The sequence below is a fragment of the Lichenostomus cassidix genome, chromosome 18 (genome assembly GCF_008360975.1).
Source record: "Lichenostomus cassidix isolate B80296 chromosome 18, HeHo_3.0, whole genome shotgun sequence".
Taxonomy (NCBI): Eukaryota; Metazoa; Chordata; class Aves; order Passeriformes; family Meliphagidae; genus Lichenostomus; species Lichenostomus cassidix.
This window is the reverse complement of record NC_139498.1, coordinates 10641853-10653132: the sequence shown is the minus strand read 5'-3', so window position 1 is coordinate 10653132 and position 11280 is coordinate 10641853. Positions and strand designations below refer to the sequence as shown.

The following is an 11280-nucleotide window of genomic DNA, read 5'->3' as shown; positions in this document are numbered from 1 at the left end:
ACTGGCAGCCACCAACCTCAGAGCAGAGAAAGTCTCACCTCTGGAGAGCAGCTGAGCCTGGAGCCACCTTCCTGCTGGGATCAGAGGATCCTGGAGCCTTGGTTTGAGGGGCCTGAAACATTGGCCATGAGCTGGACTAGTTAAAGCCTTGAAAAAAAAATACAGGCAGAGTTTAGGGACTTGCTTTGCCCCTGAACTTTGTTTCTTGTCCTTCAGGCACTGTCAGACTCAGCCTTGTCCCTCAGGAAAGGTTCTGCTGCATGGGGAAATGAGGCAAAGGCACTGAGGAAAGCCAGGCCTGGGAAAGAGTGAAACTAATGACAGAGCTGGAGCTCTGATATGCCCAAATCCCTTTGATTTTGGTGTGGTCCAAGCTGCAAAGGGAGGCAGACTCGTTTTTCCAGTGCCTATGTATAGAGCCATGAGCTCATAGTTTCCGACTGCGGAGAGCATTCAAAGTATGGGAAACAGGAATTTCCACCCCACCTCGGTGAGGCTGGGAGATGTTTGTCCCAAATCTGCTCTCACTAGCCCAGATCACTCACTGGAGATCCAGGTGGGTGCAAGCAGCCCTGGCACCTCCAGCAGCTTCCAGAGGGAGCAGGGGATGGGAATGTCCATTCCAGGGAGAGGGTGCAACCCCAGCTCTGGCACAATGTCCCTGGAGAGGTTTCACCTTCATTTTCTGCTCCTCTCAGTAAGACTGGGGCCACAAGTGGAGTGGTTCAGCCCCTGAGCCTGAGAGGTGTGGAAGGTGTTGATGTGCTCAGGGTGTCCTTCCAGGGAGGGACAGGGATTCAGGGCACCCCTGGGGCCACCAGGGTGTCCTGGTGGGGCTGCACCCACACTTCTCTTTCCAGAAACCAGCCCTGTGTGGCAAGCACTGCACCCACGGGTGACTGATACTGCTGCCCACGCCTGAGCTCTGCATGACTGTGGGAACCACCCCTGCTGCCCAGAGACACTGCAGGGCCTGCCCTGCTGGGCTGGGGGTACCAGGGGTCACCTCCTCTGCCCCTGTCCTACAGAACTCTGGCCACCTTCTTGAACCTGGGAATGTTCCTGCAGAGCAGCTCCTGGTCCTAAGGCAAGATCTCACCCTGTCATGGGATGGTTTGGGTTGGAAGGGACCTTACAGATCAACTCCTTCCACCCCCTGCCATGGCAGGGACACCTTCCACTGTCCCAGGCTGCTCCAAGCCCCAGTGTCCAGCCTGGCCTTGGACAGTGCCAGGGATCCAGGGGCAGCACAGCTTCTCTGGGCAGTCTGTGCCAGGGCCTGCCCACCCTCACAGGGAGCAATTCCTTCCCAATATCCCATCTAACCCTGCTCTCTGGCAGTCTGAAGCCATTCCCTGTGTCCTGTCCCTCCATCCCTTGTAAATACCCTCTCCCTATCTTTCCTGTCAGCTCCTTCAGGTCCTGCAAGGCCACAATTCAGTCACCCCAAAGCTTCTCCTCTCCAGGCTGAACAATCCCAGCTCTCCCAGCCTTTCCTCCCAGCAGAGCTGCTCCATCCTTTGGATCATCCTGGAGCCTCCTCTGGACTCTCTCCAGCAGCTCCAGCTCCTTCCTGGGCTGGGGCAGCTCTGCAGGTGGAGTTTCACATGCCCAGGTTTCTCCTGAAGCTTTCTCCTAAGGCAGACTCCAGGATTTCTGGGGCATTCAGGCAAATCCAGGTCCCATGGGTACCTACACAGTGAGGGAGGGCCTGTGGGCAGTGCTCTGGGGCCACTGTGCCCACTCCAGGACCTCCTCTGGAGGTGGCAAACAGCATTCAGATCCCTGTGGAGCTGCTTGCAAGATGAGGAGTGGGGTGACACTTCAGGCTGGGGGGGTGAAAGGGGGACCTGGAAAGAGCTGGGAGTGAGGCAGGAGTGATCCAGCCTGCTGGAGGTTTTTACAAGGATTTGCAGGGATGAGGCCTCTTGGCTCCTTGTCTGAGGGCCAGCTGAGGGACAGGAGGCTCTCTGGGACAAGGGTGAGGTGACAGGGAACCTTCTCAGGGTGGGTTTCCATCTGCACATGGCCAGTGGTGACTCCTGAGCCACCCAAGGATGAGGCTCCCGCCTGTCCTGAGCCCACGGAGCTCCTGCTGCACCTGGACCATGGCTCGGGGAGATGCTGGGAGACCCCAGGGCAGGGGCACAACTGCAGAGCCCCCCGAGGCTGCTCGAGTGTCTTTGCTGGGCCATTCACTGTCACCCGGGGCTCTGGTCCTGTCTGGGCACATGGCACAGGGAGAGCAGGGCTGAGGGGGAGTGTTTGGGGGTGAGAAGGGGAGGGTGCTTGGGGAGAAGGATGAGGGCAGTGGAGGTGAGGAGTCCAGCCCTGCTGCAGGATGTGCAGCTCACCAGCCCTGCAGCACCAGAGAGGTCCCGGCATCCTTTCAGTGCCCGATTCCTTGGGATTGATCCCACAAGGACGAGCCCGGGGACACCAGGGAAGGCACGACCTGCCTCCTGTCCCTGCCCCCGACGCCTGACGCCAGCTCCTCGCCCACTCCCTGGCCAAGCGGGCCAATGTGAGCCCTTTAAATGCCGAACGGGTTCCTCCGCATTCACTCGGCGGGAGCTGTCCCTGCCCCTGTCCCTGCCCCTGTCCCCGCTCCAGCCTTTGCGCAATGCCCGCATGAGACGCAGCCGGCACCTGTTGTCCTAAAGGTGTCCCGGCGGCACAAAGGTGTCCCGGTGCTCTCCGGTGCCGGGGCACAGCCAGCCCCGTGTCTGGGGACAGCCGTGCATGGAGGGGTCCCTGCCCTGGAGCCCTAAGCAGGTAAGGGGACTTCGGGGCATGGGGGAGCACGGGGTGAAGAGCTCCTTGGGGAGCATCGAGCCCCTGATCCCTCCTGAAGCAGAGCAGGAGCCTGGATCTTCCTTCATGTGCCAGGGGAGGGGGTGGCTCGTGGTGTTCTTGGGGTCATGCCGGGGCGGGGGTGACTCCTGCAGCAGGAGGGCAGCCCAGCAGGGGATGGCAGAACCTCCAGAATCAGCTGGGAGGGTGTCCATGGGCACAGTCATGCGTGAGAAAAGGGGTGCAGGCTGGGTGGGGTCTGAAAACGCCACCAGGGCTGGAAAAACCTGCAGGTTTGATGAAGGTCTGGTTCTTGACCTGCACTGAGAGAAGGGAGCTGGGCTGAACATCTCCCCTTTCCTTTCCCTGCTCTTCTCTCCTCTCTCCCTTCCCTGCCCCGGGAGATGCACGGTAGAGCTCCAGCCCAGCCCAGGTGCATATTGGGGCTCTCAGCACTCCACACTCCCCTTGCACTCGGGGCCAGGGTGGGGGCAGCTAAGCTGGCTGGCTCTGCCCTCCTCTCTGACTAACTCTGACACGGGCTTGAGCCTCGCTGGCTGCACCCAGCCTGAGCGTGGAGCACAGCCTGGAGATGCAATGGCCTGGCCACCAGCCTGGGACACCCCAGCAGCCTGCAAGGAGCCTGGCAGTGGGTGTTTGCTGCATGCCCTGGCTGTGTCACCCTCCCTCTCTATCCCCTGTGGCTCCCACCTGCTCCACCAGCCTGGCTTCCCCCTGCTCCCCCTGGCCCCTCAGTGCTCTCTGGGATGGGAGCATCTCCCTGTCCTTGGCAGGTTTCACTGTGGGATGGGAATTCCCAGCTCCCAGCACCTGCAGCTGAGCACAGAGACACTTGTGACACAATCCGTGCCTGGAATGACGCAATCTGTACCCAGAATTCAGCTGACACTGCTCCATCCAGGGTATCACCCCTCTGCCCGTGTGGTTTTGCAGCCAGGGATTATTGCCCTGGAGGGCTCTGGAGCTGAGATCCTCCCATCACCTGTCCCTTGCCCCAGGGGCCACACTGGGAGCTTTAATGCTGCTGAGAGTGCCCTGCCTTGTGCAGACCCTGCCAGCTACCCAATCCCTCCATCCGTGAGGGGCTAAGGGCAGTGACAAAAGAGCAGGGAGGAGGAGAGATGAACAGATGAACCGCACTAATCATAGCCACCAAGACCCCGATTAACCCCGCGTGCCTCTCCCCGGCAGCTGGGAAGCTCCTGTGGCCACCCCAGCAGGGATGTCTGACACCTCCTCCAACAAGGAGGGTGCCCCGGCCGAGTGCCCCGTGTGCTACGAGAAGTTCCAGCCCCTGGAGGGCACCCACCGGCGCCTCAGCTGCGGCCACACCTTCTGCCACGACTGCCTGGTGAAGTGCCTGCTGTCGGCCAAGCTGGACGGGCACGTCCAGAGCAGCATCATCTGCCCCGTGTGCCGCTATGTCACCTTCCTCAGCAAGAAGAAGGCTCTGTGGCCGCCCGGGGCTGGCACCAACCCCCGCACGCTGGAGATGCCCCTGTCGCCATCCTCCCTGTCCCACCTGGCCAAAACGGAGGCCAGCAACACGCTGGTGGTGCCCAGTCACTTCGTGATGCCGGTGCAGAGCCTGGAGCGCTGCTCGGCGGGGCTGCCGGGGCTGCTGGCACGGGAAGCTCACATCTTTGTCATCAGCGACCACGGGATGCCGCTGGTGGCCTCGGACTGCGGCTCCCTGGGCGGGAGGAGCCGGGCGGACACGGCCAGCTCGGTGTCGTCCAGCCCGGCGCTGGGGGTGAAATGCTGCCAGTCGCCCATGGCCCTGGCCGTGCTGCTCATCTTCACCGTGGCCATGCTGGCGGCCGTGCTTCCGTGGCTGCTGCTGGTAAAGAGGGATTTGTAGCAGGGATGGGATCAGCTGGGACACCAGAGTGCTGTCACTGGTGCTGGGACACGGCTGAGGCTGCAGCCTCTCTCTAAAGACTCCTGGAGAAAGCCCAGAAGCAGCTCCAGGTGAAGCTCTCTCATCTGGCCAGGGACTGAATGGACTTTCAGACTTTCCTGCAGATCTCCAGGTGCTCATGGTTTCACTGGTGGCATTTTCTGTCCCTTTTTGGTTAAAATATGGCAGATCACACCCTGCTGGTGGCTTCCTCCAGGGTCTCAGTGGAGAGGATCCTCCTGCATCCTGTGACAGCACATGCAGGGGTCGAAAGGGCTGTGCAGGTCCTGTCCAGCTCCTCAGAATGGGCTGGACTGGGATGCTGCTCAGCTCATCCCAGTTCCAGGTGGGCTGGGACTGTGGCACAGCCAAGGTCTGTGCATCACAGGGGCAGGGCTGCCAGGCTGTGGGGCTGCTGGAGGTCCCCAGGCTCCCAGGATGTTGGGATCATCGTGATGCAGCCAGCCTGGTGCAGAAACTCATGGCTTCCATCCCAGGGATGGATAAATCAGAGCCTCCAGCTACCAGGCACAGGGGCAGTGAAACCAGAGGATGGAGAGAATGATCCTGGCCTTGCTGAGCTCACCTGCTCCTCTGCCAGCCTCCCTGCAGTGCCATGGGGTGGGAAGGGATGCCAGCTCATCCCACAGGCAGTCCCAGCCATGCCCTCCTTCACCTCTCTCTGAGCTCCTCAGGGTCATGGCCATCCTGCCAATGTCACAGCATCCCTCTGCCCTGGGGACCCAGGGACATGGGTGGGGTGTGGGGAGTAACCCAGAGTTCTGGACATCAGAAGGAGGCAAATTTGGGATCCCATCCTGCTCTCCTTGCTAGAGCCCTGTGATTTAGCAGTGAAGTTTCCTTGTCCCCATGTCCCACTCCTGAGGTCTCACACCTGGTGGATCATTTTCACCTGTGCCAAACAGGCTGGGCACTGCTCAGCCCCCCAAACCTGCTGGCTTTGCCCTCTTTGGGACTGGTCCCACCTGAGGGGACCCCAGAGTCAGCCTCTCACCGCAGGGCCCTGCTTTGGGAGGGCAGTGGGCAGCAGTGAGGCACAGCTGAGATTTGGGAATGTGTGCCTGCTCTCAGGGGAGGGGGATGGGGGCTGCTGGACACTGCTGGGGCCACTCATGACATTTGTCCCCAGCCCAGTCCGCACCATCCTCACCTTTGTCCTCCTGACCCAGTCCTGGCCCCATGGGTGCTGCTCTTGCTCTGTCACCCGGGAATGTGTCACTTCATGGGCACCCCAACGTGAGCAGGACATCCCTCACTGGCACCCCAATGCAAGCAGGACGTCCCTCACTGTCACCCCAATGTGAACAAGATATCCTTCACCATCCCCCACGGGAGGTGACAGTGGGACACAGGGCTGGCACAGGCTTCCCATGCTCCCGAGGGAGGGACACACCCAGCCAGCAGCGCCACCAAAGTGGCTTTGGGACTGGACAGAACATTTCAGGGCAATAAATAAGAACCACTTGGGGCTGGAAAGGGGGAGCAGTGTGGGGCAGAGGAGCTGATGGTGTCCCAAGCCATCCCTGGGGTCACACTGCCCTGCTGTCCTGCTGCTCCCAGTGGTGTTCCTGCACTCCCCCAGCCCTGCCTCAGTGTCCCCACCCAAACCTGGGGTGCCATGACCCTGACCCCTGCGTGAAGCACTGGGGAGAAGTGCGTGAGACACTGCACTGGAATGGAAACCCTGTTTCATAAGAAATGATGACCTGATAATGACGTGCCCATGCTTTATTATTATTTAATAATAAACCCTATTATTAGTCTGTCTGGGCAATTCATACAGGGTGCCAAGGCACCAGCCCCTTGGCACAGGGCTGCTGGGAGGTGGGTCAGGGTGGCTGCAGCCCTGGTGATATTTGGGAAGGCACTGGGGACTGGGAAAAGCTCCAGCGGCAGCATTGGGAGGGATGGGGATGTCTTGTGCTGCACCAGGGCCATGCACAGGAGTGGGGAGAGGAGGGACCGAGGTTGGGAGGAATATCCATGCTGAGGGTTCAGGGCCATCACCCCTTGGAAGAGAGGAGTGTGCTTTCCACAGGGTGGCACTGCTTGGCCAGGGATGGCAGGCAGGGCTGGCAGGGACAGCCACAGAGTCCCCAGCCCCTGCCCTGGGTGGGCAAGAGCCAAACATCTGCAGCAGGAATTGCAGATATCCTGGGAAATGCTGTGCTGAGCATCCAGTTGCTGTTCCAGGGGTGGCATCTGCTGTGCCCATGGCAGCTCCTGTGCTGCACAGTCGTGTCTGGTGCCCAGGGCCACTGTCCCCATGTCCTCGCTGTCCCCACAGCTCCAGGCCATGCGACTCACACTCAGTGCTCCCTTTGGGAATGTGCTTGCTGTTTGAGATTGGAATCTGCCTGGATCTGGGAAAGCTGCTCCCAGATCCTTCCTGTCAGATGGAAAAGCTGCCCTCAGCCTGTTTGAGTGCTGCTAGAGCTGATGGCAGAGCCAGGCCTTCCTGAGCCTTTTTGTGCTGATGGTCCCTGGGGAGATCCAAACAGATCACCAACAAACCATGGCCCCCAGATGCTCCCAGCCCGTCAGAGGATACTGAGCCCATTTCCAGCTCAGTCCTGCGGATCTCAGTGCTTTGGTTTGCCATGGGTACCTGATACCCATGGATAGCTCAGGCCTGCAGCTCTGGGACATGGATTTCATGGAATCCCAGAATGGTTTGGGTTGGAAGGGGCCTTAAAGCTCATCCAGTCCCATCCTCTGCCATGGGCAGGGACACCTTCCACTATCCCAGGCTGCTCCAAGCCCCAATGTCCAACCTGGCCTCGGACACTTCCAGGGATCCAGGGGCAGCCACAGCTTCTCTGGGCAGCCAAAGCTTCTCTGGGCACCCTGTGCCAGGGCCTCACAACATCACAGGGAAGAATTCCTTCCTCATGTCTGATCTATCCCTGCTCCAGCAGCACCTGGCCCATGTACCCTTGGCTCTGGGCTCCTGACACACAGATCTGCTTGGGATTTCATCTGGGAGCTGCTGGTTATTCTTGGCCACATCCTGGATGCCCTGGGAGCATCCATCGTGCCTGTGTGTCACTGGTGTTGCACCCCAAATGCCTCCCTGACACAGAGCCCACCCTGTGGCTCCCAGCAGAATCCCTTCCATGCTGACCTGGCCCAGCCCTGCTCCCCCTTTCCCCTTCCCATCCCTGAAAGGGCTGGAGTCTCCCATCCCCAATACAGGTGACACTGGAGCCCTGTCCCTCGCCCAAAGCCAGTGTCCAGGCTCTGGTCAGCAGCAGCCAGAGGTCACCCAAGGCCATGACCAATGGATTGCATGGCCAGGGGACCTGGGGAGCCCATTAGGGCAATTATTCCCTAATGTGAGTGTGGGGAGGGAGCCAATGGCTCTCTCCTGCAGCTGAGGAAGGCCAGGCTGTACACACAGTCAAATCTCAGCTAATGGCATTGGCATGGCTGCAGGGCCAGGGACACTCCCTGCAGGCAGTCCTGAGGGGACAGGGACTCCGTGGGACACCGAGGTGAGGACAGAGGGCTCTCTGGTGGGGCAGGATGCCGGGAGCCTGGTGCTGGTGTGGGGACCAGAGGTGCCTGAGGACCCCAGGCCCACCCTGGGCTATGAGGGTTGCTTTCCCCTTTGCTGTGGGAGGAGAGGTCTCCAGGCCATGGCTCTTCACAGGAGCCCTGAGATGATGATCACAGACATGTGGTCCCTGACTCGACTGGCAGGAGGGACAGCTCACTGCTCTGGGGTAATTCCTGTCTCCTCCAGCACTGATTGCGCTCCTGACCCAGCTCCCACCAGCAGCACCATCTCCTGCCATGGATGCACAGCCCTGCTCAGGCTGGGGACAGCCTCAAAAGCAGCTTTTCTACTCCCCCCTAGCAGGATAGTGGGATCCACCAGGCTGTGGGATCCACCAGGCTGTGTTATCCCAAACCAGCTCTCAACCTCTCTGCTCTGGGGCACTGAGTGTTTCCGGCAGGGCTCCTTGGTGGGTCCTGCCAGGCAGGCTGCTTGGGCACCTTCCCTGGGAGCCAGCTGGCTGGAAAAGGGGCCAGGATGTCTCTGCCAGAGTGGGGGGATTATAAATGTGGCTGTTTGGAGCTTATTCTCTCACCTGCTGCAGGCTTGGGGAGGTTGCTGAGGGAGGACTTGGGCACAGAGCTGCCTGTTCACACAGAGCCCTTCGAGGATGCTTCTCTTCCCATGAGAAGAAGAGATAAAAATCCTTTCCAAAAACCTCTCCTCTCCCTCCTGAAGGAGAAACCTCTTGCACTCCTGGAGCTTCCACAGGTACATCTACCCCCACAATGGTCTCCTTGGAGGAGAGGGCACCAAACCCAGCCCAGCTTTGAGCCATTTCTCCATACAGCTCAGAGATGAGTATTCTCTCATGGAACGCTGCTTTGAGCTGGAAGGACAACTGGGGATCAATGCATGGGGGTGGAGGGATGGATGGATGGATGGATGGATGCATGCATGGATGCCAGGTCAGTGAGGGTGTTAGGTGGAGGTGCCTGTATGAGGGTGAGGGGCTGTGAGGAGCATGGATGGATGGATGGATATTCACAGCCCCCCATGAGCGATGGGCAGCAGACAAAGTGGGTGTAAGGATGATCCACAGGATTATCCAAGGGAACCCAAGCCTTGCCATGACACTGTGACCCTCAGAAACCCCTCCTTGGCTGCGTGGCAACTCGAGCTGTGCAAACAGCAGGTGATATCTCCAGTTTGAGGGATTCAATTCTGGGGTGTTCTCATGGACAGGACAGGATCCCAGGCAATGGTGGCCAAGGACAGGATCCCAGGGAATGGTGGCCAGTGCAGCAAAGGGACAGAGCCCGACCAGCTGCCAGGGCTTCCTGAGGCAGCTCCAGCAGCTCCTCCTGCAGAACATCCTAGCAGCAACCTGGCCAGTCCTGAGTCATCCTCCAGCTCTGCCTCACCCATCACCTATGGATCCTCCTCTGCACAGGAGCTGTCCTGAGGCATGGAGCACCTCCTGCTCACTGGGCTGGGGCTCCAGCTGCTGCTGGAACACTCCCAGGTGTCCTCTGTCCCCTCCTTCCCTTCCTCTGCCTAAAGCTGGGCTCTCTGCAGGCCATGCTGTGCCCCAGCTGTGCCTGTTGGTGCCTCTGCTCCTCCCTGGGCTGATCCCAGCTGGGCTGTGGTCTCTCCATCAGGATCCTGGCAGATCCCAGCGGGTGCCATTTCCCTGGCTGGAGAGCACATGCTGCCCAACCACCCTCACAGCTCTGGGCTCTGCAGGATGGCAGCAGAGCTCTGAGCCCAGCAATGGCTGCCTAATGCATCATTAGCAGGAGAAGGTGGCATTTTGATGGCATGGAGATGGGAGGAGTGGGAATTGTGCTGGCCCAGGAGTGCTCACTGGGCAGACACAGCTGCAGGCTCCATTAGGAGCAGCCTCAGAGAGCCCCAGCTCCATCAGCCAGCTCTGCCCATGAATAATTGAGGAGGAGGCTCTTCCAAGCTCACTCCCCTGCCCTGCACCCAGCCCAGCTCCTGGAGAGCCATGGGCAGCTGGAGGCTGGAGCAGGGCTGGCCTGGCTGGGCCAGTGTGGGACGTGGACAGGAGGTGACAATGACCTGGCTGTCCCTACACCTGGGGCTCTCCAGCCCAGATCCTGCTGGGTCCATCTCCAGCACATGGCAAAGATCCTTTCCCATTGTCCACCCTTTTCCACTGTCCTTTCCATGGCCCTGGCTGGGCTCTTCTCCTAGGGCATTGCAGAGGAGAGGGATCTTCTGAGCCTACAAGGAGCCTGGAGGTCTGGCAGTGCCTGAGTGGCTCAGCCATTGTCCCCACTGTGACATCTGTGCCCAGGGCAGGGGGGATCACTGGGATGAGATTCCTGAGCCCTCAGCAGAGGGATCATGGGGACAGGAATGGGGCTGGATCTGTCCCTTGGTGAGGAGCTGATTTCTGTCCCTGTGGCTGTTGGCAGAGGGGCAAAACTGAGCTGCAGAGGAGGGTGGGGCCAGCCCTGCCCTTCTCAGCATTCCCTGGAACCTGCACCTTGGTCACATCCTGATCAGCTGCCTAGGTAGCCTTTACACTTCCCCTTACAGATCCTTTTTGTCAAAACCTCAGTGATCTGCCATGAAAAAACCCTGGAATATCATCAGAGGTCTGCACTCTCCTTCCAGTAATGGCTGGCAAAGACCAACAAATGTATTTTCTGGGAAGAGCTTCTTTTGAACGGGTTTTGCCTCAAATGATGTCCCATTTTTTACAGCAAATTGAGCTGGGAAAACAATTTTCCTTGTCTCCAGGATGATTTATCTGCTGCCTGATGGCAAAGGCTCCCCTGTGGCAGACCTGTGCCTGGGCAGCCCTGGGGTAGTGCAGGACACCAATGCCCTGTGGATGGTCAGATTCTGGGACAGGAGCCCTGACAAGTCCCTCCTGCAGCCAGGCTGAAGTCAAGCAGGGTTTGGAATCCCCCATGGGATGGGAGGGATCCAGAGGTTTAGGGAGAAGTTATATACTGAAAAACATTCCTGTGGGATATGAGAGCTTGGGTCATTTCATTTAACTATGAGGTGT

General features: G+C 59.4%; 1 protein-coding gene across 1 annotated transcript; it reads left to right on the top strand.

Moving 5' to 3' along the window:
• Positions 1-2693: 2693 nt before the first annotated feature.
• Positions 2694-6448, top strand: RNF222 (ring finger protein 222). Its single transcript, XM_085077998.1, has 2 exons — positions 2694-2775; positions 4006-6448. Exon 2 carries the CDS (start codon positions 4037-4039, stop codon positions 4673-4675), a length of 639 nt encoding a protein of 212 aa, XP_084934124.1. The 5' UTR covers positions 2694-2775; positions 4006-4036; the 3' UTR covers positions 4676-6448.
• Positions 6449-11280: the final 4832 nt, after the last annotated feature.